This window comes from Bacillus rossius, chromosome 6 (genome assembly GCF_032445375.1).
Source record: "Bacillus rossius redtenbacheri isolate Brsri chromosome 6, Brsri_v3, whole genome shotgun sequence".
NCBI classification, from domain to species: Eukaryota; Metazoa; Arthropoda; class Insecta; order Phasmatodea; family Bacillidae; genus Bacillus; species Bacillus rossius.
In genome coordinates this window covers 11,544,216-11,571,037 of record NC_086334.1, presented here as the reverse complement: position 1 = coordinate 11,571,037, position 26,822 = coordinate 11,544,216, and the positions used below count along the sequence as shown (strand labels likewise).

Here is a 26,822-nt window from a genome sequence, read left to right as displayed (position 1 = left end):
TTGAGATGTCTCGAAGTGCTGAGCGGTGGGAGAACACTCGGAAGGTCTTAAAGGAACAAAGGAAGGAAAGGGAAAGAAAGCCTATGGTTCTGAGAACGATAGGGGAATGAAATTTATTGGAGGAGTGTGTGTTGGATAGGAATGTAACGCTGTTTAGAAGAAATGAGAGAGGAAAGTAGGGGGAATGCTCGCCACCAGAAAATCAATAAATACTTTAACATCCAGGATAGCTGTACCTACAAAGTCGCCACACAGTGGCGTCAACAGTACACAGTAGCCTACCCTGAAATTAATCTAGCTATACCTAAATGACCTCCATATAGTGTCTGCCAACAGGATAAAGCCTAAGACGCAGATTCCTTTCTGACATATTACAATTAAGCTTTAAATTAGGTTAGGGGGAAAATTATGGCCCATTATTTAACATTGACACCCTGAAATTTTTCAATCACGTAATGATGCAATACAGAAATGTAGTGAAAAACAACAGTGTATTCTCTCTAACCTTAGAAATAGTAAGAAAAACCCTCTTAAATATATCTTAATTTTAAACTAACCAAAAATCTACCGGGCTCACTGTTTCCACTGCTTTCAATTTTCTTCTGACAGTCAATGCAAATATTGTCAATGTTCACTTCTAGTTTCACTCGTTATTCCACTTTGCACTGCCCTGCACTTCTGTGTTCCCAGTTCCTTTGCCGTGTACACAAAACAAGGAGGAAGTGTTTATATATGATAAACTGTTTAGCCAACTGCACAATGTAAAAACTAATTCTCAAAAATAATGTTTCTATCAACGTTGCTGTGCAAATAAACGTAATCCACAGAATACAGAGGGAAACGTAATCTGAACGCTTAATAAATCCTATCTCTCTTGCTAGATTATGCGCCAATCAGCTATATCTATAATTTTAAGAAGTATGCCACGCATGCGCGCTGAGCGAGATAAATTTGTCAGCGGATCAGATTGGTCTGTATATTTAGGTGGACAGGTGGATAATCTTTGATGTAGGCCACGAGCCTGTAATAGAGTCTTTGACGTTGAGTAAAATGGTATCGAACGGTTAAATTGTGTTGCTATTGGCTGTAAAGTTGATCTCGGGGAATCTAAAGACTGATATGTCATTCAATACGATAATACCTTGGATGCCAAATTTATTACAATCGATGGGCCGTGGCGCTTTTCCAGGCTTCACGCGATTGTGTTTGTTATCGGGATGTGTTCCTTTACTCCACGAGGTCGGCGTTCTTCGCAATGTGCAGAGCGCGCGTAGTTTAAAAGTGAGTGGCATACGAACGTGCGGTTCTAGTTCGCAAGCAGCACGCGGGCGTCTGCCGACTGCCGTGACGTTCCCCGCGTGGAAGTCACGTGACGTGAAGCGGCGGACGTCGTTCAGCACGGCCTCGCCTTCGGAACCCCTGACGAAGCTGCAAGCTCAAGATTTGATTCTTCGGCTCACCGATGAGGAACGACGCATTTTGTTATCGGCTTTGCAAGAATTCCATTCTGAAAAAATGAAAGCCGAATTCGAGGGTTGGTCAATTCGTAGTTTATATTAAACATTATGTTAAGTATAGCAGTCAATAATTCTTATTATTTTTTTCAATTAATGATTAGGTATAATTAAGTAGCCACCATTAAGTTTAAGTGGACTTTGTACTTATTATCTGTAAAATTGGTATTTGCTCCTGGACTTTTCTGGGTTAATACTGCTAACTAAATACTACTAAATACTAGATAAAAACTATTTTATTAAGGATTAAAAACAAGTAATTAACTTTGCTCTAATTTTTTTTTTTTTTAATATTTGTCATGGAATTAAAACATTTTATGAGAAGAAATACTAAATTGTCTAAAATACCAATATTACACTCGGATGTCTTGAGCAGTTTTCAAATGGTGTGGTTTCTTTTGAAGCTCTGCATACCGTATGTGTGTCCCTTAACAGAAATAGGTGTTTGGAAAAAAGACTGGGTGGAAAAGAGTGAGAAAGTATCAGATGTAGAGGAAATGCTCATGTTTGTATTTGATTTGTCTCAATGGTTATACATTATACTAGCATTTAGGAATACCCAGGCTAAAATCGGTCCATGCCACTCTGATTTTGGCGACCCATGTTTTCTTAAGATTACAGGAATAATTCTTTACTTCGGTTCATTGCCAGTTCTACCCTATCTCTAAAAAGTAGTTCTATATCAGTGCTGCTTTTCTATTAAAAATCTGTAAAACATTCTAAAATGGTATTACTATCAAAATTGTACCTTTCTTTCTGAAAAAAAAAAAAAAAAATTGTATTTTGCTGCTGGATTCAAAAAAAAACTCCTCAGCATGTGATAAAGTCGAGGAATATTGTGCATTAACAAACAGTAAAAAGAAAAATATTGATATAAAAATTATTAAGATTGTTGTAAAAATAATTAATTTACGTAAGATGTCAATAATTTATGATCACTCTTATTCCTTTCAAACTACTTGAACCGCACATTTTCTCCTAATTTGAAGGCCTGCAAACTCTACTGAATTATCAAGTGGAACTGAAGAACATATTGGTTAAAATATTAGAATTTCTTCGTGAAATCACAAATTTCAGCAGAAATTTTGTAGCTAAAAACATTTGTGCTGACTACCAAAGACAAATCGCAACTAAACTGGCATGGAGTCACACTCACTAATCCTTACAACTACCTACATCTAGAGTTCAGAGTTTGTGGTTCGAAAAAATTTCATTTCTACAATACTTAAATATTCCTTATTTTTTAAATTTAAACCAGTTCTTTCTACTTCTGTATTTTTTCTGTTTATAAAATTTATGCAGCTGGTTTTGGTGGTATTTTATGCCAAGTTTATTTGCTTCCAACCAGTGATTTAAATGGCAGAGGATTAATTTGTTGTAGGTATGACATTATCTGCACTGTTTCCTTTCACTATTATTCAAGAATCTTTACTTTGTTTCGAATAAAAGAAGAAGAAAAAGAGTCCTCAGACTAACGGCATGGTTTCAAAACCAGAAAATAACAATTACAAACTTTTTAACTTTTCTTATCCCTATTTATGCTGAAGAAACAAGGTCAGTTATATTTGGCAAATGCTTATGAAACTATCATAACAAATCACTTGATAAACTTTCAAATCCTGGGAGGTGTAAGTAGTGCCTAGATGCTGTGGGTGACGACAGTTATTGTTGGTAGTTGCAGGTACAGTTTGTTGTGTCTGCGTTGTGTTGCTGACAGGTGATCTGGCTGGGGTGACGTGGAGATCAAGGTTCGGCCGTCCCAGCAAACTGCCTGGCCTGGGAGAAGTAGATGTTACGGGTGCCTACTGCCTTGTTCCTGAAGAGTGGCTCAAGCGTAAATATGGTTGGTTCTTGAAGTACTCTCTCAAATAAATAATTTTTGTCCAACCAATATGTTTTTGTGTTTTATCTATACCCAAATAATTTTTTTTTTATGTTATCAATATAAATTTACCAAAAAATAGTTACTAATGAACTAGAAACAATGTTTGTTGTTAGTCGGTAGGTACAAGTTTATTTCCCCCAATTCAAATAAAGCTGATATATGAAAAAAACACTGACTTGGTTTGAACATGAATATTTTTTTTTATCTAGGCCTACTTAGTACACAAAATTTAAAAGGATTCAGTTCAATTAGATTTTTAGGCAGTTAGATTATTTTGGCTTTTTTTACATACAGTCAGAATAAGAATGATTTTGTAGGTACATTTAAGTCAGTTAATTTTTTTATTATGATTAAAAATGTTTATTTACAAATTTGTTGCAGAAGCCTTTACCTTTACTTTTGTAGAGCACACACTGCATATTTCCACTTCACTTATTATGCTATATTTTTAGTCATTTTTAAAGTCTTGACTTCTAAACCCATTATTTTAAATTTTTAATTCCTAACAATAATTTTTTTTTACCTGAAATTTTGTGTTAAGTCTCATTATCATTTTAAGTTTGATTTACTAAAAGTTTACCACTGTATGATTAAAATTAAATTTTACATTTGATGTTAGTGAAATCAAATTAAACTAACTATAAAATTAAAATTATAATAGCAGATATAATTGACTATAATATAGAACCTTGGGAAATTTTTTTCATGGTTGTAATCAAAACAATGCAGTAAAATATAAATTAATCCTGTCCCACATTAATTCCAATAATTTATTTACAATCACTAAAATGAAAGGATACAAAAAAACCAGCTCACTTGCTTAAAATTCAGAAGACTATTAATGATAACCAGAAATACAATTACACGTTACCTGAGCAGGTGTGTATGGTTGCATGTCTGTGTTCTCCACATGCTAGTGGAGGTAGGCTTGCATCGTGTGCCACTGGCTAAGTAGTTGCTATCTCGCGAGTAGGGGGTAGGTCTGTATCATGTGCCATGAGTTGGTCACTCTCGTAGAACGTGGTATCATGGAAGGGTGTAGGCCTGCATCATTCAGGAGTTGGACACACTCCTGTGGAAGGGCGTAGGTCAGTATCATGTGCCATGAGCTGGTTAGGAAGTGTGTAGGCTTGCAACATGCGCCACCAGCTAGTTGCTCTCAAACGGGAAAGAAGGTAGACCTGAATTATATTCCAAGGGCTGGTTATTTTCTAGTGAAAGGAAGTAGAACTGCAATATGTACTATGAGCTGGACACTTTTCCATTGAAGGGTGTATATAGGTCTGCATCCTATTCCATGGGCTAGGTTCTCTGTCTGTGGATGGGTGTAGACTTGCATTATGTTTCATGGGCTTAGTTATTCCCCTGTGGAAGGGGGTTGGTATGTATCATGTTCCATTAAATGGTTACTTCCTCGTGGAAGTGGGTAGGTCTGCATCACATTCCATTACCTGGTCACGCTTCTGAGGAAGGGGATAGGTCTGCATCATGTGCCATGGGCTGGTTACATTCCTGTGAAAGGGGGTAGGCCTGCTACATTAGCTGGAACTCAACTGTGGAAGGATGTAGGCCTACTTGATGTTCCGTGGGCTGGTTATTCTCTCGTGGAAGGGGATAGAATTGTATTCGTACTATAGTAGGGTTTACTTGGGTTAGAATTTCTAAAAATGGTAGAAGCACCTTACAAAAATATTTTATATATATATAAAGAGAGAGAGAGAGAGGTTATTAATTCTTAGTTTCTTACATCTCCCTTGATTTTTTGCATACCCAGAAAACAATATAAATTAAGCTGCAGGATTGTTGGTGTCTGGGTCAAGGAAACTTTTTGATCCAGATCTGGAAAACCTTGAAAAGTCAGGGAATTTTGGAATTCCAAGCTTGTAGTAACTTGGACTAATGCAAGACTACACAAACAACATGTGGAGCTCTGCCACTACTCCACACCTCGACTGCACACTGATGTTTGCAGCATGTACCTTATGTTGGAATGTACTTGGTGCCAGAGTTTCTCTTGATCTCATTGGTTGCTCTTGTGTTACAGCCGAGGCAGTCCCACCACCTACTGCCAGGGACCTGTGGCAAGGTGAGGCCATTTTTATCCTATCGTACAATTAGGTGCCCCTTTTTCAAAGAATGGGGGTTGAATTTTGCAAAGTAATAAAATTTTAGTTGGTAGTTTTTGTATGTTTATTGGTAGGTACCCAATATACTTTCTTATGCTTGATTTGATTCGATTCAGAGATATTATTAACTATCTAAAATCAATGTTTAACCCTTTTTCATCCCCTTGGGGTTGGAATAATGTAATAATATATAGCCTAGTTTTTAAGTTAGCCAAAGGAAAAAAGTTTCATCAAAATCCATCAAATAGTTTTTTCAATTGATGCTGGAACAGACAGACAAAAATTTTAAAAACTATATTTTTGAGTTGTGATGATGTAAATACCCATTTCCAATAGTTTTTTTTTTGTTTTATTTAATCTAATATACAAAAATTTTACCTTGGACAGTTTTATTATTAGTATGGATAAAAGTTTCAGAAAATATTCCAGTTTCTTTTTAATGCCTTCAATAAAATCCAGCTCTGATTTTACATTTTATGAACTATATTGTCCTGGGTTAAAGTCCTTCTTAAGACTGCGATATTGTGCCATCATCTTTATACTTGTTAACTGTATGGACGAGAAATGTATGTGAGTATTCGCATGTGTGTGAGTGAGAATGCAAGCAGGTACAAAGAGTTCTGATGCGTAATTTGGTGAAGACTGTACATTGTGCCGTGTTCTTGCCTGCTGTAACGTAGTTTTCATTTGTTTGTTCACAGTAAGCATCCACAACGCTGTGCCGTTCGTGGGCTTTGGCTTCCTTGACAACTTCTTCATGATCTTGGCGGTACGTGTGCACTGTATCTTTCTCCCACAATTTCTGCGATACTCCAAACTCTAGTAGCCGCCGGGACCTGGACCGTCTGAGCTCGGCGTGATGGGGCTACCACTTAGCACTGGCTAATACCTAGCAACTCGAGTGCGCAAGCCTCCAAGTTAAGCACTTCAGAGAATCATGAACACATTAATTTTTCAAGTATCATATACATCTGAATATTTTGAGAACCATGATGATCAAGATGGTAGGTTAGAGCAGCATCGTATTGCATTCGTGAAGAAAATGTGTACACTAAGAAAAACTTATTGCCTCACTGCAATGTTTTTGTTTGAACCCATAAGGAATTATGCCATGACTAGAGACCGGAAAAATTTGCAGATTCATTTCGTGATAGGCTGAAATTCAAACATGAGTACAATTCTGCTGGTTCTGCTATTGGCTCGCAGTTTAACTGGAGCTCTCTGGGACCAATGAGAGACTATCGACCAACGAGAATCACAAGCTACCCAGTGGAGACGCCTCACAATTTAGTACCCAATGAACACGCGTGTTTACTTGAGAAGTGCAGAGGATAATGGAGGCTATCCTAGAGGTCATTGAATCCGCAAATTTTTCCGGTCCCTAGCCATGACCACTGAGGAGGGAGAGAGAAACGGTGATTGTTACATCTAGCGTAAAAAAAAAAGGTGTAAATGTTGTTAGTATCAATCATTAAATAATATCACTCTGATATATATCAAAATAAGTCTCATCACATATATCAAAGCAACTACCTATTTTGGTTCACCTACACTTGCGATCGTCAGGAGAGAACTTGTTGTCGTTAGGGGGGGGGGGGGCAGGAGTGGAGGGGGTAGAGGAACATGATGAGTTAGGAAACCTTCTGATCATGTGTGTTATTTTCTCAGTAAAAGTTGAGAAATAATGTCAACTTTAAAGTTGTAACATGTGTCTTATTCATACCACAGAAAAGTAGTGAGAATGAAAATTGTAGGTAGGAGAATGGATAGTCAATCGTTTCGGAAATTTTTTTAATCAAAAAAAGTAATATATTTTTTAATTTTTTTGCCGCCAAAAGTTGTCTCAAGACTATCCATGTTGGATAACTTGGTTTTTTCTTATTGGCATCAATATATATAAATACAAAAATTTATTTACTCCATCTTTTGCAAGGCAAACATATTTTTCTATACCCACTTAGTGGAATATCTGTCTATTTTGTATATTTATCAGTTGTTGGTAACAATTCAGATAAATAAGATAGTAGTATGTATATATAAGTCAACTGTTTGCGTTGTCCTGTGATCATAAAATAATATTCGTTGTCTTAGTGCGGTATAATTTTTTGAGTGCCTGCCACTTGGGAGCTTTGACAGCTGCCAGAACATTAAATGTAACTAAAACAAAATTTTTAATGTCACTATTTCGGTTCTACTTTTATTACCATTTCTCAGTAAAAAATCTGTTTTCAGTTCTAGGTTAACCTCTACCAGAGATTCATTATGCCCTAATAAAGAGTGTGTTTGTATAATGTGACTTATCAGCGCCCTACTTTACAATAAACCGACCAAAAACAAGTCACTTACTCACAGACAGCTCTTTTTCCTGACGTATACTTTTAGTTGAAATCGTTATCCCCGTCTGCTATTGAAAAGAGGGACAAAAAGAGGGTTGGGATCTCAGCACAAAGAACCCTTTTTGTTTACCGTCCAACCCTTCCTGCCAGCATTGTCTTTCCATGTAGGCGGGGCTAGCACAAGTGGATTTGCTAAGAACCGGTGGAACAGAGAACCAGGGCCGAAACATCACTAATAATTACCTATGTGTGACATCAAAATCATGTAAAATGTTGATATGTATGTGTTGCCTCTGGACTCTACTCCAAATCTTTCAAGGAAAATTTCCACGTGCATCCTTCAAGATACCCTGTGTCACATTGTGACAATGCGCTTGTCTGCTAGGCACTGAGCGACTCTGCCTGTGCAGGGCGAGTACATAGAGGCGACCATCGGTAGCCTAGTGGTCATATCCACCATGACGGCAGCGGCACTCGGCAACACCATTTCCGACATTGCGGGCATTGGCTCTGCGTGGTACGTGGAGCGACTTGCGGCACGAGTCGGCATCAGAGCACCCAAGTTGACACCACTGCAGCTGGATCTGCACGTGACTAGGCGCTCCGCGAATCTGGTAGGTGTCCCGGCTCACAGGTACCACTCTGCACCTCCTCCTCACAGCTGCCACTCTGCACTTCCTCACAGCTGCCACTCTGCACTTCCTCCTCACAGCTGCCACTTTGCACTTCTCCTCACAGCTGCCACTCTGCCCTTCCTTCTCACAGCTGCCACTCTGCACTTCCTCCTCACAGCTGCCACTCTGCACTTCCTCCTCACAGCTGCCACTCTGCACTTCCTCCTCACAGCTGCCACTCTGCACTTCCTCCTCACAGCTGCCACTCTGCACCTCCTCCTCACAGCTGCCACTCTGCACCTCCTCCTCACAGCTGCCACTCAGCACTTCCTCCTCACAGCTGCCACTCTGCCCTTCCTTCTCACAGCTGCCACTCTGCACTTCCTCCTCACAGCTGCCACTCTGCACTTCCTCCTCACAGCTGCCACTCTGCACTTCCTCCTCACAGCTGCCACTCTGCACCTCCTCCTCACAGCTGCCACACTGCCCTTCCTTCTCACAGCTGCCACTCTGCACTTCCTCCTCACAGCTGCCACTCTGCACTTCCTTCTCACAGCTGCCACTTTGCACTTCCTCCTCACAGCTGCCACTCTGCACCTCCTCCTCACAGCTGCCACTCAGCACTTCCTCCTCACAGCTGCCACTCTGCACCTTCTCACAGCTGCCACTCTGCACTTCCTCCTCACAGCTGCCACTCTGCACCTCCTCCTCACAGCTGCCACTCAGCACTTCCTCCTCACAGCTGCCACTCTGCACCTCCTCACAGCTGCCACTCTGCACTTCCTCCTCACAGCTGCCACTCTGTATCTACGTCCTCTCAGCTGTAATTCGGCACTTCCTCTTAAGTATTCAATAGATTTATTTCTTAGGCCTCTGACAGTTTGATAAAGTAATTACCACTCCTTAGGATTAGAAATCACATAGGTAATTTACAACGCTCCTCCAGGCACCCGGGATGTTTTAGCAGTCACACAAGCTGGGACAGGTTTGGGACTAGCCCTTCCCATATCACTGAGATTTCCAGATGTAGTCTCGTCACCAGCAATTTGTTCTAGATGTAGTTTCCCGTACAAACGGGCTAATTAAGCACTCGCTAGATTCTATTCAAATCTTCTTCAAGAATGGAAATGTGCAAGGAAGCACACAGATTAAATTTTGTACATAGTATGGCTACTTTATCATGAGAGAGGTTGAGTTCATTAGAAACATAATCTAGAATCTCGTACCCTGGACTGATGTATAAAAAAAATGTGTTTAGTTTTTTTAGGAATACGTTTCTGACAGCTTTGTGAGGAGGGATAATCCTCATGTTGACAATCGTAATTTTGCACATTTTGCTGTAATTGTTAACTCATGTTTCATTAAATCAACCAAATTGAAGCCCTATTCATCCCCAAAAAGAACGGTAGCCATCATTTTTTGACTCTAGCACGGATATTGCTTTAACTTTTTAGTTTTTATGGATATGTTTTAAGAGCCTGTACTTTAGGCTGCACGTATTGCGTTTTTGAAGTCCATGATGCCTATGGACGAGGCATCTGTTCATTCCCAGGTGGAAAACATATGTATATGCAGAGGGGTTAAAGAAACTAGTAGAGCGTTACAAATAGTTCTTGTAACTGAATGGTGACTATGTGGAAATGTGATGTAGACATGCAGTAAACTATAACTTTCAATAAAACTTTTTTTTCCCATTATTTTTTATTTTTATTGACCAAACAATACTTAGTTCCCGGACATGCCTCTAACATTAAGTTTAACTGTTATGTATAATACTGTTTGGGTTTATGAATAGCTTACATTGGGTGCAGGCTTTAAGTTTGCACCAGGATAAACATGGTATAACATTACCCCTATTCAGCCTTATTGAATGTCCTAAAACAATTTACAAAATAATTTTTATTCGGAAGTCTCTGAAGCCCACAAAATGTTCATTAGCACAGACTACGTAGAAGTACACTCAAATCAAACGAATATCTTTGTCAGCAAGTTAACATATAATTTTCTTTACGATGCTGTTTTGTGTTAAATTTTGTAAAGAATAACTATCTAGAGCATATAGTACTAGTTCTGCTAAAACAGAATTGTTACTTGCCATTTTATAAACCAAATACATATTGTTCAGGAAAGTTTTTCGAAATTCAAAAACACATTCTTTAAATGGAATGAAGTCTTTTCCAAATATCATAAAATTTTCATTAAAATACTACACAAATAGTTTTTTTTTTTAATATATATTGTGTATAAAAGAAATCCAGATTATTCGTATTGCCACTTACAGAAACTGCCGAATGGATAAAATCAGTTTTTAAAAGTTACTGAAAATAAAATGTTTTCGGGTTAAACATATGCTGTGAGTGAAGAAGGGAATGAAGGCAATGGAATGGTGCTGGCAAGCAGGCATCATAAATAAGTGCATAAAATACAAATGTGTTAATAATTAATAATAAATAATTGCGCATTCCTTTACTAACTACCACATCTGGTCCAGACGTAGGGTTCCAGCGTGGTGTGTTGTCGCAGGGCCGTGTCATCGGCGTGTCGCTTGGCTGCATCCTGGGCATGTCGCCACTGCTGTTCCTCAGCAAGAGCGGCTCCAGCGATCAGGAGACCATCGCAACCTGAGCAGGACCTCGCCCCTTTCCCCCCTGCGTAGTAACTGTCGCCGGCGATGTTTGTGTGATGCCTCAGGCAAGTCTTCTTCTACGTGCCTTGCAAGGAGGCAACAAACCCGTTGCCACCTTTCACACAAGCATGCAGGCATTGGAGGGGCGGAAAAAAAAACATGGTAAGATTTTATTACTCTTTTCAATATAAGGTGAGGCATTTTTAGCAGGTGCTTCAACAAACATCCGAGACCTTGGCAGCTGGACATTTATATAAGTCCGACAAAATAAATACGATTACACCATTCTAGTCGGGTGACAATATAGAGCTTTCAGTCCGAACGTTTGCTGAAGCACCGGTCAGAAAAGTCTCGCCTTATTGTGAAATGAGCACATACAGTTTTTTTTCCTGCATGTAAGTTATAAAAAATAAAAACCATTCATTGTATGTTGATTTATTCACTTGTTATATATTTGCTTCAGTTTCACCTTTTTTCATTGTCACCAACAGAATTTGTTTTTACCTGCAACTTAGCAAAAGATGATAATGTACAGACAATTGTTCCAACCCAATACATTGCTACCTCCCCCCTCCCTCACCATATGCCTTGTTTATGGGGATGGATCACTAATAGCAGAAGGAATCCTTACACAGAAACTACTGTGGCCAAATTATACATTTAAGCTGAATCTACACAGTACGTGTGTAGAAAAGTAGGATTCTCTTTAAGTGCATTTAACTGTTAATATTGCTTGATTTTTTTTAAGTTGTACATACATAACCCAAGAGAGAGAAAAAATTTAATTGGTACATTTTATGATTTTTGGGTGTTACATGCTTATGCATTTAACAAATAAGTTCCTTTTTGTTGTTTTTCAGAACTGACACAGCAGCCTGTTAAGATTTTTGTATTACATAAGTAGAGTCCCGTAAAAATGGTTTTATTTTTCCTTAAATTTCGTTTTGAAAAAATCAAATTTCGGTTTTATTTCGCTGTTTTGGTTTTTCATGTTTACTTTAACTTTTGAGAATGGTTTTATGACCTACAAGTTTTGCTTGGCTAAATAATAGTGGCACGGCGTATACTCGTATACTGCACTCTAAAGTCAACACTATTGGCAAACACTATTGGCAAATAAAAATTGTAGGCTTGAAACAGCTCGGCACGGCCCGGTGCCGCCTAGCGCGCTGCCTCGGCACGGCCCGGTGTCGCCTAGCGCGCTGCCTCGGCACGGCATGTCTCAACTTAGTATTCTTTTAATATTTCTTGCTGCTGTTCTTTGTCCCGTTGACGCCGTATTCACTTGCTCTGCGGTCGTATTGCATTTGCTGAGAAGTGTAGTTACGGCAGTTAAAGGTCACTGATTTTGCTTATCAATCGGCGTAGTGCCATGTGTTCATGTTTACGAGTAGTAGAGGTGTAAAAGTAACGAAAAAAAGTGTACCCGTATGTATTCGTTACTATAACAATTAGTACTCGTTACTATCGTGTCGCTACGTTACTCGTTACTTCTGATACCGCATAACATGCAATGTTATTTTGCAGCAACGAATCGAGTCGTATTGCGTACGCGTACAGTATGACGTCACGTAAATAATAATAAATAGAATATAAACAATTAACAATATTTGATAATTAACAGTTTTTGTTAACCAAGAAACAATTAAATCTCATTAGAGCGGTTTTATTATCTCTTTTAAGATAAAAACAACAAAAAAAGTGAAAATACGCGATAATAAATAACAAAAACATACATATTTCTAATTTGTAAAAAATACTTTCTTATAAACAGTAAAAAACTTGGACGACAAATTTCCATATTATACTTAATAAACAAACATCGTTCTTTGTAACGTAAATTCATCGAATATGCGCGCGCATGCGTAAAGCATACGAAAAATGCGAGTAACGAAATCCAGCCGTGTGTAACGTTTCGTTACTCGATACTAGATGGCGCACCCGTCACTCAGTCAGTACCGAATACATACGGTTTGCTACACCTACAGCTCTAACGAGTAGGTTGCCAAGCCAGTCAAACGTAGTTGAAAGCATGAGGTTGTTAACTGTTCAACATGAAAGGAAGAATTAAAATTTTATATTTCTCTACAAGATTAATGTGTAAATACAGCGGGTTGAAAATCATGGCAGCTATATTGTGTTGAAAACATCGCCGGTATTTTTTATTAACTTTGTGTTGATGCTCAGGTACATTTTTCTCTTTTTAATTAGTTTATGATTGCAATTACTGCTTTCGTTTCAAATTGTAATGATTACGTGACGGGAATACTGTAAATCATTATTTACTTTCATTACTACAAAGCGGCCATGTTGAAACTTAGAAAAATGGCGATGTGCCGTCAACGTCGTGTTTACTTGTTTTTCGCGATGTCTTGCATGGGTGGTCTAATTCATTATTATCAGTTTTATTTCTCGATGCTGTGCGATTTCGGTGTTTTGTCGCGAATTAAGGTAAATTGCGGTGTTATTTCGCGATATCGCGATTCGCGAAATTTCCGTGTCTCTATACATAAGTAATTTTATTGTTTGCAATTCCTTCTTTATTTTTGCAAAATATTTAAGTATTTTCCTCTTAATGCTTTTTTCACATAAAGGTCGCACCCCTACTTTTTAAAAAACTTGATTTTAGTATAAAATGTCAGACGATTATGTGATAAAACACGGTAAATCTTATAACTAGAGGCACTGGAAAATAGCGTTTATAATGGCTGTTCGTAGCATTTATATCGCTTTAATTTTAATAGACTAGAAAATTCTTACATGATTCTTCTCCCAGTTTATGCGGATGTTGCAAGCTTTGCACATAAGTATGTTAGTGTCACTAACATTGAAATGGTGCGACTTGTATTGTTCTGCACGTGAATGCACGGTAAAAGATTTTGTCCGTCCCATAATGGTAAAAAAAAAAATTAATCTAACTGCATTGCACGCGAACGCGATACAGAAAACCAACTTTAATAACCTTAATTTTATTGTGAATAGCAGCGCAATATTTTAGTTTCACAGATTACCGTTTGTTTTTCGGGTAAGGAAATTAGGAAAACACTATGTACGTTCAACACATGAGCGACACAGGCATAGAGCTACATTGCTGCCATATTTTCCCCCCCGTTAAAGTGCTAACGAATTTGACTGAAGTAGATTTTCGTATTTTTTATTTGTAGTTGCCAAATATAAGCTGCGTGTGTTGTAAACTTAAATAAATGCATTTTTATATTTTAGTTGTCATTAAACAGTAAATAATTTGATTGCTTGTGTTAATATCACACACGCACGCACACGTTGGCAAACATGGCCGCTTCAATGTTTTCACTTTCTTTCCCGTGAAAATAATTATGCATGTAAATAAACGTCTCTCTTAAATCATTTACATCTGTTTGGGTTCGTACGTTACGTTTGCCGTTAACAAAGTTTCCGTGCGATCCTATGCGTATTTAAATTGTGTTTCGTGTTATTTACAAGATTCATAGATTGTGTTGATTGTTTACATGGCTCGCCATCGTCACGGTTTATTAGGTAATCTTCAAACATGGTAAGAATATGCGTAAAATAAAGAATGTTCTTTATTGTATGAGGTTAGTCCGTTAATAATAAGAAATGGTTTATTTAAGACATATAAATGTACTGGAAATTTAAATAGTACTTGAAATTTTAATAATTACTTCTAAAAATGGGATTGTAGTGTTTATTCGTTGGTAAACCATTTTGTCGCTTTTATTCGCGCCTATATCGTTTTTACGATTTTCCAGTGCCTCTACTTAGAACATATCTAATAGATCACTAAGGAGTTGTAGCAACATACCACACAAAATTGTAAATAATTTTGTGTTAACTTTTATATAGCCCAACCATGTTTTTACTTGAAAGAATGTTCTTATGTGGGTCTGTAGCACATATTTTTCTTTTGTTCTGACATTATGTATGGGTAACATGGTGAAGTATGGTTATTACAAAGTGGATAAATTTCTATACCCTTTGGGTTTGTATTGAGGTTTCACTGTAATTGTAATATTTTTTTCTTAGTTTGTTTAAATCATGGCAAGCTAATGTTAACATTATTTTTAGCTGATAAACCTGAAGCTCATATTGGGAGGTGAATTTTATTAGTTCTTTTAATTTTCATATTTGTAAAATCCTATAAAAAGGCAATATTATGATCGCTAATTTTGCCTGGTTGTTATGTACAATAAATTTATGCGTCATCTCACCATGCTTAAGGCTCAAGTTTAAGTCTATCAATGAAAAAGTGAAAGTAAATAAAGATAACTTAGAAAAAATCAATATGTTTAAACTCTACTTCATAATTTCTCTCAGCTAAACTTAGATTTTGGAACATTCAGTGAGGTTGAGCACAGCGGGTTAAGCATTGTGTGTAATGTGCAAAACTTATGTGCATTTGTTTGGATACTGCTTCTGACTGGGTGTTTACATTGTGGTAAGGCCCATAAGGTCCGGTTTTGGCTACAATTTGTTTCCTGTATCACAAATCAGTCATGTGTTCATAAATTGCATTGAATAAACGCATTAAAATAGTAGTATTATATGTTAACCTCTGTTTTTCAACAAAAAAGTAATTTTACACCTTACCATTTATTTTGTTTTTTCCTATAAATTATTAATCTCATACTTGTAAGGAAAACGTTTGTCAAAAAATTGTCTCCTGGGAGGTTATAGGCTAAGATCACATTGTATTTTACATTTACAATCACTAAGAATTTTATGCCAACACTTTGATATTGATTTATTGTAAAGCTACACTTAATGCAGACAATATTTGCTTAACATAGAGGTTCAAACCACCACACTTGTCACTATATCCTCTGACAAACCACACAGAAAAACTAACGTGTATGGAGTAAAACTCAAGCAGTCTATTTTTAGTGTCAGTTTTTTATTACTGCTGTGTTAGATTTTCAGCCCAACCTTGGTCAAAACAAATGTAAGTTAAGAAAATGATAAATTTAATTTCTGTTAAAATCTAAACATATGTATTACTGGACTGTAAAAATTCGAATCTCCTTTCTAGTTTACAAAAATTAAATTCATCTGTTACTGACATCAAAACATTTCTGGATCTATACACTACAGATTTCCAAAATTTCTTCATAATGTTGATTAGTACTGATCATCTGACGTATGGTAGAGAGAAAAACCAGTGTGTTAGACAATGATTTACAATATCAAATGAATGCCAAAGAAGAGGAGCAGCGACAGTCCAGGGGCACAGACAGTGTGCTACACACGAGCCTCGTGTCATGCAACGGAGGCAGCGAGCGACAGTCGAAGGGCGTGCAAACACCTGTCGAGGGATGTCCTACGCAGCCAGCTGTGCAGCACAGGTAGCCATGCCAGCATATCCGCCACTTCGACTGTCTCATTCACAAACAACTGCTCGTCCTGTAGTCTTTTGCAGCAGGAGACAGATTCTGGGATGAAGACACCGGCAGTGCTGTTGGGGTCTTCGTCGCTGGGAGGGTCGCCTGGGCCATGCAGCAGATTGCCGTGTGCGGTGGTAGAGAGTGCGAACTGCCGTGCACCCAGGCTTGTGCCAGGGACACGGCTTGCTATGAGCACAGAGTCCAGCAGCGTCAGCACGCTGGCAGTGCTGTTGGGGTCTTCGTCGCTGGGAGGGTCGCCTGGGCCATGCAGCAGATTGCCGTGTGCGGTGGTAGAGAGTGCGAACTGCCGTGCACCCAGGCTTGTGCCAGGGACACGGCTTGCTATGAGCACAGAGTCCAGCAGCGTCAGCACGCTGGCAGTGCTGTTGGAGTCCTCGTCACTGGGAGGGTCGCCTGGACCATGCAGCAGATCGCAGTGCGCGGTGGTAGACAGTGCAGAGGGCTGTGCACCCAGGCTCGTGCCAGGGACATGGCTTGCTATGAGCACAGAGCCCAGTAGTGTCAGCACGCCAGCAGTGTAGCTGGTGAAGAACACTGTTGACACCTGAAGCAAGCACATTACTTACACTTCCCAATGAATCAACAATGCACAATAAGAGTCTTTCTGATACCTAAATGTTTTTATATGGAAGGTATAAGCGAATATGACTCAACTTGCATAGATTGGCAATCTTAATTATCACATTTTTGTCGCACCTGCTTGTGGGTCGCACACTCGCACCTAATATTTGGGTCATAAAAATCCAATATTTTCACCTTAATGGTCGCCCTCAAATATGAGTCTCACCACATCACAGTTTTCAGTAAAATTAAATAGATACAAGTCTTTTCCGTGTCTCAGCTTAATGGTGTTAGCCTTTTGTCCTCTTTTTGTCTGCTTTCTGTATTACTTTATTACTGTAGGAACAAGTGAGATGACTCTCTCTCTCTCTCTCTCTCCCCCAAATTCCTACAATATTGGCGAGTGCACATGTGTAGTCACAAATAAAATCTGGATTTTGAAAACACTAATTTCCCACACAAATTTCGGGAAAGACACAATTGTATTTTTTCTCGAAAATCGGAATTTTCCTGGTATCTATTATTCCCACAGATATCCCGATGTACCTAAGTCTATCAAGTATTGATTGAAAAAAAAATAAAACCAGATTTCTTGACACTTACTAAACTAAAAGAAGGCAAAGACAAAATCCCATGTCTGGCAAATTAAGGCCTTGTGTCACGACTAAAGCCTTAAATAGGATGTGGTAAAGAGCCTCATGAACAGTGCATAGAATAGGTGCCAAAACTACAGCCATGAAAACGGCACATAGGGAGAGGCGACACTGCAAATGACTTGAAGAAGGGCTGGACCAGACACACAGGAGCCAGTGTGGTAAGGAGAGGTGTCACTACTACAGACTTTGAAGTGGGCAAGAGACACATGGTCCAGCATGATAGGGAGATGTGCCACTAGTGCTGACCTTGAAGAGGGTGTGAGCCACAGAAAGTAGGTCCAACTCGTCCAGCAGTTTGTCGAGGTCGGCATACGTGAACCAGCCCCGGCGCCAGCCCTCACGGTTCGCCACGCCTGCCTCCAGCTTACGCAGTTTCTTCCAGAACGTCTGCTCGCTAACGAACACCTCCCAGTTCTGTTGACAATCCAGTAATTTTCTCACCTTTCCGCTGTGGCGTACTCGGTTTAACAAAACAGGGTGCTGTTTTACGAACAATAAACAGAAATGCAATCAGAATATTGAAAAAAACTTGAATCATTTAGCATATGACCTCCAACCCTATTTAGAATTTTTTCAAGTTATGTTTCTGCAGAATCTGTGTCATAGTATTTTCTGAATGCTCAACTAGGTATTAAAACTAAGGCTTATTAATTTATATTGAATAGAATTGCATGTTCAGCTGTATAACCTAGAAATTTTTTAATTGGGTACAGAAACTTAACACCTTTTTTTTTTTTGAGCGGGGGTATATTATTTTTGGGATTGAATAAAAGTCATAGAAAAATTCTTTAGTTATCAAATGGTCACTTAAAAATATGGTTTTCCCTAATGGACCAAATCATGTGTGTTTTTATTAGTGGTGCACCGATGCGGATACCGATGAATCGTAATCTGCGATTATGGGTACTTACAGATTAATCGTAATCTTAACGATTACTTTGCCGATTATTTACGTCCCGGCGTAATTAAGTAGGTTTTTACCGTGTAATATTTTGTTACACATTTTAGGACGAAATACGGTAATATTTGTATATATTACAAAATTCATCTAACTGTGTCATATCATAATTACAGATATTTCGTTAAGTTTAATAAATCTCATTGCCTCAAACAATAAAAAATGCATTTTTCTTACACGTTTATTTACGTTTCGTCTTTTGTTTAGTGGCCTTGTACATTACGTACAGCCAGAGAAGTAAAATAGATGGCACGCATTCAAAATACCACAAACAGTTGCAGTGGATTCTATGACAATCAATCTTTTCGAGTCATAGTAGCGGTTCAAAATCGTGGTCCCGATACCTTCTAGTTTTTATCACTGCGTTTTACAAACTCGTTATGGGCGTCTTTGGTAACATTATCCGTTTGTTATTTGTATGTGACGTGAAAAGTGAAAAAGTATTTATAATTTTATATATTCAGTCAACATAAATAAAATCACATGTGCTAAAATTGGTTTTTAGTCATTTTTATATAATTATAGTGAGATGGCGAGTAGGGAGAAAAAAAGTGAAGTGTGGAAACATTTTTCTAAAAACTCAAGTGAACAAAATAAAGCAGCATGTTTACATTGTTAAACGGTAATTTCTTGATGCAACCTTATGTGATAGTTGATAATAATGCTAGTTTTCCGCAACAAAAACTTACCCATTGTAAATTACAATTATTAGACTGTAGTTCAAGTTGTTTACAATAGCAAATATTTAAAAAAGAATTTAATTTAATTTCCCCTTTCAATGACTTAATAGTGTATTTTATATATTTTTATACTGTTATTATAACTGTATTCTCAATTTTACCTAATCTTGTTATTAAATTCACATGGGAATAAAAAAATTTTGTGTGCATTATTACACTTAAAAAAATTTATTCATTATAATCGGTAACTGAATCGGTATGTGCCGATTATTGCTCTCAGAATCGGTAATCAGTAAAGTCATATCGGTGCACCACTAGTTTTTATCTAGTATTTTTATTTTGTGCAGTAGTGAGAATAGTTTTGATTGGTGGAGAAAGTGTCGTGACATCAGAATTACCACTCCCATTGGCTGGTGTGTTGGCAATTGATGCATCCCACATTTCTGAGCACCAGACTGCCAATATTTGTACCTTGTGTTCAGAATTTGAAGAGAGCAAAGTGGAATCGAAAGACTGATTAATTGACAAGCCATTCCCTATTAAATAGTGCTACAGTAGAGCTTCATTATAAAGAACACGAAGGGACCAAAATTATGGCAGTTTGTTATAATGAAGTTCTTTATACCGAAATCACAATGATTGCCTGTTTTGGGGTATTGAACATAACTCGATCTTGTTAAAAAACAAAGTAGAAAATCTAATACCAATATGAGTGGTACAAGCATCAATTACTTTAACAGCTATACTTTGGGTAAATATGTATTGTACGGATTAGCGCCAAAAAAAATCGTACAAATATGAAATAACTTTAATTATATGCTATCTTACGTCCTCTTTTCAGAACCGCCTGCGGGGATAAAAAATTCCAATTACTTTTGGAGATATGGAATTTTTTAATATTCATTTTTTGGCGATTTTTTTAAAAAAAAACATTAAAAATCCGAAAATACCTTTATTCTGTGCTCTTTAACTTCCTCTTTTCAATAAACCCGGCGGAGATCAGAAATTCCAAATACTTTAGGAGATATGGAATTTTATAATTTTCATGCTGTGCACTGATGCGTCCCTCAGCGGGAAGCCTACGATTCACACGTCCTTCTGGACATACCCGAATATACTCACGTTGGCAAGCCTTCTTTTCTTAAAATTAGCAAGAATTAATTAAAAATACTTTAAAACATTGTGGATGGTTGGTTATATTAGGTAAGTATAGGTACATTAAAAAAACTGTAAAATCATTTTATGGTTGCTTAGCCAATAACTTTTAATATGTAGCTATCCAGCACTAGGAAACCGTTTACATGATTTCACAGTATTTTTAATGTAGCTATCCTAACCAAATCAACCATCCACAATGTTTTCAAGTATTTATAATGTAGCTAACAATACCTAATTGACCATTAGTTTTCATGAGTTGCATATTTATTTACAATAAACCAAAAAAAAAAAAAAACCGAAGATGCATGATCGGGCGTTTGCCTCTCGTCTGTTGAAAGAAGGCTTGCCAACGTGAGTATTCGGGTATGTCCAGAAGGCTGAGTGAATCGTAGGCTTCCCGCGTTCCCATTGTTGCTTGTTTACAAGTATGATTTTTTTTTTTTCGCGATGTAGTTGACCGACTACATCACGTAAAAAGAAAATTACGTGAGTTCCTACTGTTCATCCTTTTTCCCGGTTTGTTAGGTCAGGTCAGCTACATTATAAATACTTTAAAACTAAACAACCATTAAAATTAATTGTTATTATTTTTAATGTCCGTTCAGTTTCAAAGTATTTATACTGTAGGTGACCTGACCTAATCTACCTTTGTCCTGTTTTGTTAGGTCAGGTCAGTTACATTATAAATACTTAAAACTATACAAGTAAAATTAATTGATATTTTTAATTTCCGTTTATTTTGAAGTATTTATCATGTAACTAACCTTACATAATGGAAAATTTCTGTTATTTATGCATTCACGCACACACGGCAAAATATAAAATGGCGTCTGTTGAATGATTACATAGGGCTTGTATTGCAAAATAAGAACGGCGATATCTCCAAAAGTAATTGGAATTTTTAATCTCCGCAGGCGGTTTTGAAAAGAGGACGTAAAAGAGCATTTAATGAAAGTTATTTCATATTTGTACGATTTTTTTTGGCGCTAATCCGTACAATACATATTTACCATACTTTGGGATCTAGATACATACTACATACATACATACATACATACTAGTATGTATATGTACAATACAGAAATACGTAGGTAAGTTTTTTTGCCAAAGCAGTAAGCCTACCTTTGGAATCAAGACAAGCTGTTTGCAAAAATGCTGTAATAAATCAAAAATATAAAATTTAAAAGTTAGGAATTTTTTTTTACATTTTATTGTCTTCCAAACTGGATCGCTGGGTGAGAATTGTGGATAATGTTGATTTGGAGATACCTAACTTTTTAGCCACATCAGTCTTTTTATTTTCTTTATCTACTGCTTTTAACATTTCAAGTCGTTTCCTAGAAGACATGTTCAGTAGTACGGTTTTTTAAACTATAAAAACAAATGCACCCTACACATGTAAAAATAAGTTATACATGTAGTATAGCCACGTTTCTGGGAAGCCTACAACTCACGTAGTTTCGGTTCCCTGCAAGAATTTGCAAAGATTTCCGAAGTTTTGCGTTTTGGTATTAACGCCCCTTCAGCCGCTAAATCAGAAGATCAAGCATGTTGTGACTAACCTAACACAACCCTTCGATTTTTATAATTTCAATTTTTGAGAGAAATCCGAAATTGCACGAACGTGCTAGCGGTGCTAGGGAACCGAAACTATGTGAGTTGTAGGCTACCGCACGTTTCTCAAACAATAAACAAGAAAACGACCAGAGATGTGTGTGTAGCAATACTTTATGATGTAGCACTTCGCATCGGTTAAACACGTCGTGCGAGCATAGAACAGAGAGTAATGTCAGCGAACACCACAATGCAGTGCTTTAGTCGCTACACTAGTTTTGTGCATTAATTTCAACACTAGTCCATTGCAGTCATCTATGGCGCATATCAAAATTAATAAGATGGCAGTTTGTGGGTGAATGGCGACGATTTTATCCGTTTGTCGTTTACCGTGCCGGGCAGAAAAGTGTTCGTTCAAATGAATATTTATAGAATATTTAAAAAATTTGAACGAGAAAATTCGTACTAGTGAAATTTTTTTACGTTATGTTATATGGACGTCTGACGGGACCAAAGGCATAGTTCGTAGTAATGAATTGTTCGCTCTAATGAAGTTCGTTAAAACGGTGTTTTACTGTATATTCAATTACAACCAAATATATAAATGGTAAAAGCAGGAATTAATTGTCTTTGTGCTCAAGTTTAGAAAACCAAAAACAGTTTAAACAATAGCACTTGGTTCCAGCAGCATTTACATGGGATTGTGAATATGCTCTGATATGTTAAAGCATTGCTGAGTATTGACAGCGGTTTAATATTGAAAAAGGTGTACGGCGAGGCGCTCCGAAGGGGTGGACAGAGTGCAGCTGGAATAACTAGCAGCACAGCATTGTCAGATCTGGACTCACGATGGCTTGCAGGAAGTCGTGCTCTATCCTGTTCAGGTCCTTGAGCGACAGTCCCGTGGCGGCCGCCCACTCGTCGTTGAACACCTCGTCCTCCTCCCCGTCATCGTTCAGGAACTTGCTGGCCACCATCTGCCACACCCAACGCACATCACTCACCCTCATCTTCCTTGAGCTTGGTTCAAATACAATTATCAATACATCATTCTCTTTCAGCTTTCGTTTGAATACAAATTGTTTTTGAAAGACTGGGTTTAGATGTCACTAGCTGTCTTAAATTTTGGAAGGGCCAAGCTCTTGTGACGTGTTGGATGTATGCATAACCAAAGGAAAATTATTTTCCTTAGCAAAGCATTACATTCCTTAGGAAACTGTCAACGATTTCTAACTGGGACCTTTGAAGAAGTTGAGGAAATAAGGAATGTGATAAACCAGGACTCCAGAGCTCCCCAAGTACATATGTGCATATGCAAGGATATTAAGTCACATCTGTACCTTTCTTGCCTGAGTTACATCTTTTTCATTCAAGACATCAGTTTCTAATGCAAAATCGTAAACTCCATATTTTCACATATGGCAGATGTCTGGAATATGTCTACAACCCAAAACAACCTCTGGTCCTTAGTTTTGTGCTTTTGAATAATCTTCCATACACAATAGCTGCGAGGAGGACACAGGCGCAGGTAGCCAGGGTCGCAAGGGTTGAGATGTCTAATAGAATGTTGTATTAAGTTAAAGGTTACCATAGAGACCACGAAGAGCTGCGAAGAGGGCACAGTTCGCAGGTAGCCGGGGTTGCACGAGTTGAGACGCTCCACGTAGAGCAGTGCCAGCACCAGGGAGCACGGCGATGCACAGGAGTTTCGCGAGATGGCGGCAGTATCTGCCAGTGGCAAGTGGTCCAGGCTGTGGCTTTCCTTCACGCGTGTGAACAACTCTGCTGCCAATTCTGCAACAGTGTACCGGGCATGCTGTTCATGTGATTCATTTTATGTACTATCATTCCCTACAATGCTGGTTAGATTTAAGCACTGTTTGCTTTGCGTAACTAAATGTGCATCCTTTTAAAAAAACTTAGCTTATTGATACACATACCCTTCCTATGGCAATTATGCTTGCATTCTCTTTTAAAACGTCTAACTGGTAAATGTGCTGTTTACAAAATATTTTGAAAAAAATTTAAAAATTGTAATTTAATTTTTTTAAAAATTTAATTGTAATCAGTGAGAAAACAATTTCTACAAGCAGGAAGTTTCCTACGGTGCTTTGCCTGCTAGGGACTAAGTTATTATTAATGGAGGTGCTTGGATCGAAAATTTACCCAGAAGAATTACCTGATGAAAAAGTAGATGGCAAGTACAAAAAGGATGAGGTCCTGAAAGATCTCAAAGCAGACCTATGTATGGCACAGAATAGTTGGAGGAAGTTTGCGATGTTACAGCTGTCAAAAAGTGAAGCCATATCCAGTAAAATTGCTAGATGACAGGATGGTATCGCACATGGACAACAGCAGTACATTGTTACCTGTTTAGGACAAATAGGTTTATTGAAGAAGCAGAGTTTAGAGTATAATGCGAATTAGTTGTGCTAAGTGAGGGATAGGTGTACTGATATGCAAAGATGCTGAAAGATTACCTGAAACAGGCAGACTGAACCTGTCTGTGAGAGGCAGCTTCCCGTAGTACAGGCTCTTCTCTATTCGCGACAGAAACCTATCACGGTCGCCCGCAACCTGCAACACACACGCGCACAGGGCTGGTCAAAAGGCATCAGCAATACAAACTGCTTCATCTGAAGAACAGCGATGCCTAGTCATGACTGTGTACTCTATAATTGCTTTTCACAACTGGCAGTATTAATTTATTCATTCGTACTAGTGGTGTATTATTGCTGCAGCTTGGAGATGGACTACTACCTACAGTCTCTCTCCACTGGACCAGCAACACACACTGCACAAACAGTCCAGTACTTAATGCAGAGGAAAATTTATTCATACATTTAGCAGATGTGGGAAATATATGCCAGCATGGCATGAAACCATAACATAGTAACATTGTTTCTATTGGGACAAAGTCTGGGGGTATTCAGTCCCTCCTGTGTCCTCATGCCACGTGGCCACATCACGACTACTCCAGAGACCATGAGTTCATACACGGCCCTCCCCAATAATGAGAACAGGTGCCCGGCACCATCCATCCCACTCAGAATTTGCATCTGTTCATATTCTGTATAAGAATTACAAATTTGTTACACTGCACGAATGGTCATTTAGATTAGGTTAGCTCCAATAAAAATGCTTTAAAATATTGTGGATGGTTGGTTATGTTACTATAGCTCATTAAAAATACTTAAAAATAGTTTTAAGTGGTTACTTAGGAATTTCAATGTAGCATAGCAATCAGTTCACACAAACACGTCCATTCCATTCAGAGACCCAAACAATTCCAAAGTTCACCGAATGTTACCTTAAGTTTAGACATTGTACAAGAAACTTTAGATAACGTGCATATATGATGTCCATTTCATCTTTCCAAGACTTGAGTGAAGGAGAAATTAGACAATAGCCTAGCTACAATTAAAATACTTTAAAAAAAAATAAAAAATAAAAAAAAAAGTGGTCCGTTGATTATGCAAGGTTAGTTACATTATAAATAATGTGAAATCAAGTGAATGGTTGGTTGGGTCATGTTAGCTACATCTTAAATTGGTAATTCATAAACAACCATTCAAACCATTTAACAGTATTTTTAATGCAAGCTATAAAAGGTGATTTATGAACAACCAGTAAGAATTTATCAACACTGTTTAAAGGTAACTAAAGGAACATATTTAGTAATTGAAAACAATATTTTCTGAATTTTATAATTGATTTACATTAAAGCCAGATAATAATAATTTTCACACAATAATTGTTTACTGTCAATATTGATCTTGTATACATTATATTGGGCCAAAAACATTTTGCCATTCCACCATTCAAATTCATTCCATATCACAAAATACGAACAGCCACTTTCCTGATCATTACTAAAATTCCATCCACACATTATTTTGTCTAAACTGTATCATATTAATCCAATATAATTAAACACAACCTTGAATTTTTATGCATGACTACTTCAACCTATACATGTTTTCTATTGTTTTTTCATTACCTAATTATTAATATTACCTAATGAATACCTATTGTGTACTTATTTATGCAATTTATAAAAATTATTCCACTTATTATTCCAATTTTACTTGTACCAAAACTGCCACTATAGCCCCAAAACATTTTTTTTTTTCACGGCACAATTTAGTCTTTTACCATTAACAATATTACATACATACATACATACTATATTTTCCTTCGTTACAAAATTCAAATTTGTTTTCACTTGCCACCTTCTATAAAGTCAAACATTTCGCCTACATTCTTTCCAACCAATAGTAAAGAAAGGTATCGTTAAGTTAACATGACCCAAAACAACTTTTGTATGTTTTTTTATATAATTATTGTTAAACTAACTACTTTTGCAAACACAAATTTTCAAATAAATGTAAGCCTCCTAGTAATTTGCCAGCATTGAAAGGAAAAAGTATAATGAAGTTCGTACGGCTACTTAATGAAGGTTATGCATGCTGATAATTCAATATATTTTAACATACACTTACTTTAAATTTGCTCTTCGACAAATAACGCTTTCTTTTTGCAGCAGCGGAAAATACTGGCATTTTCAAATGTTACTTTACAACCAAAAACACAACAGAACAGCCAAAAAACGAAGAATATCGAAGTTGTAACAAAATTGTTTTCAGTTTTCCACTGAATAAAGACAGGGAGGACCAAAGACTATATAAGGGGAGGACTTCTTAGTCACTTATTGTTGAGTAACCTACTATCAGTGTTGCCAACCATAGCACACAC

At 37.5% G+C, this 26,822-nt stretch overlaps 3 protein-coding genes across 5 annotated transcripts in view; 1 reads left to right on the top strand and 2 right to left on the bottom strand.

Annotated features, from left to right (window-relative positions):
• Window positions 1-1,507, bottom strand: part of LOC134532644 (COP9 signalosome complex subunit 5) — a 15,951-nt gene extending 14,444 nt beyond the window's left edge. Inside the window, exon 1 of one of the 3 annotated variants that reach the window (XM_063369288.1) lies at window positions 558-1,507. The gene's annotated coding sequence lies outside the window, so the exon portion shown is untranslated. The remainder of the gene's footprint in view (window positions 1-557) is intronic. The other 2 variants (XM_063369290.1, XM_063369289.1) reach the window with 2 other exon arrangements.
• Window positions 775-16,084, top strand: LOC134532647 (uncharacterized). The gene is made up of 6 exons (XM_063369297.1): window positions 775-1,534; window positions 3,232-3,357; window positions 5,444-5,485; window positions 6,227-6,294; window positions 8,272-8,475; window positions 10,999-16,084. Exons 1-6 carry the CDS (start codon window positions 1,120-1,122, stop codon window positions 11,098-11,100), a joined length of 957 nt encoding a protein of 318 aa, XP_063225367.1. The 5' UTR covers window positions 775-1,119; the 3' UTR covers window positions 11,101-16,084.
• LOC134532642 (protein CNPPD1) lies at window positions 15,817-26,822 on the bottom strand. The gene is made up of 6 exons (XM_063369286.1): window positions 26,570-26,822; window positions 24,548-24,644; window positions 23,656-23,861; window positions 22,916-23,044; window positions 17,964-18,131; window positions 15,817-17,044 (listed from the first exon to the last, which is right to left on the bottom strand). Exons 1-6 carry the CDS (start codon window positions 26,627-26,629, stop codon window positions 16,355-16,357), a joined length of 1,350 nt encoding a protein of 449 aa, XP_063225356.1. The 5' UTR covers window positions 26,630-26,822; the 3' UTR covers window positions 15,817-16,354.

Coding starts and splice junctions, on each gene's coding strand:
- LOC134532647 (XM_063369297.1), top strand. CDS start 1,120: ATGTCATTCAATACGATAATACCTTGGATGCCAAATTTATTACAATCG. Junction 3,358..5,443: donor GTGGCTCAAGCGTAAATATG/GTTGGTTCTTGA, acceptor CTTGTGTTACAG/CCGAGGCAGTCCCACCACCT. Junction 6,295..8,271: donor ACTTCTTCATGATCTTGGCG/GTACGTGTGCAC, acceptor CTGCCTGTGCAG/GGCGAGTACATAGAGGCGAC.
- LOC134532642 (XM_063369286.1), bottom strand. CDS start 26,629: ATGCCAGTATTTTCCGCTGCTGCAAAAAGAAAGCGTTATTTGTCGAAG. Junction 23,862..24,547: donor GTTCAGTCTGCCTGTTTCAG/GTAATCTTTCAG, acceptor ACACTGTTGCAG/AATTGGCAGCAGAGTTGTTC. Junction 18,132..22,915: donor ACGACTTCCTGCAAGCCATC/GTGAGTCCAGAT, acceptor GATTGTCAACAG/AACTGGGAGGTGTTCGTTAG.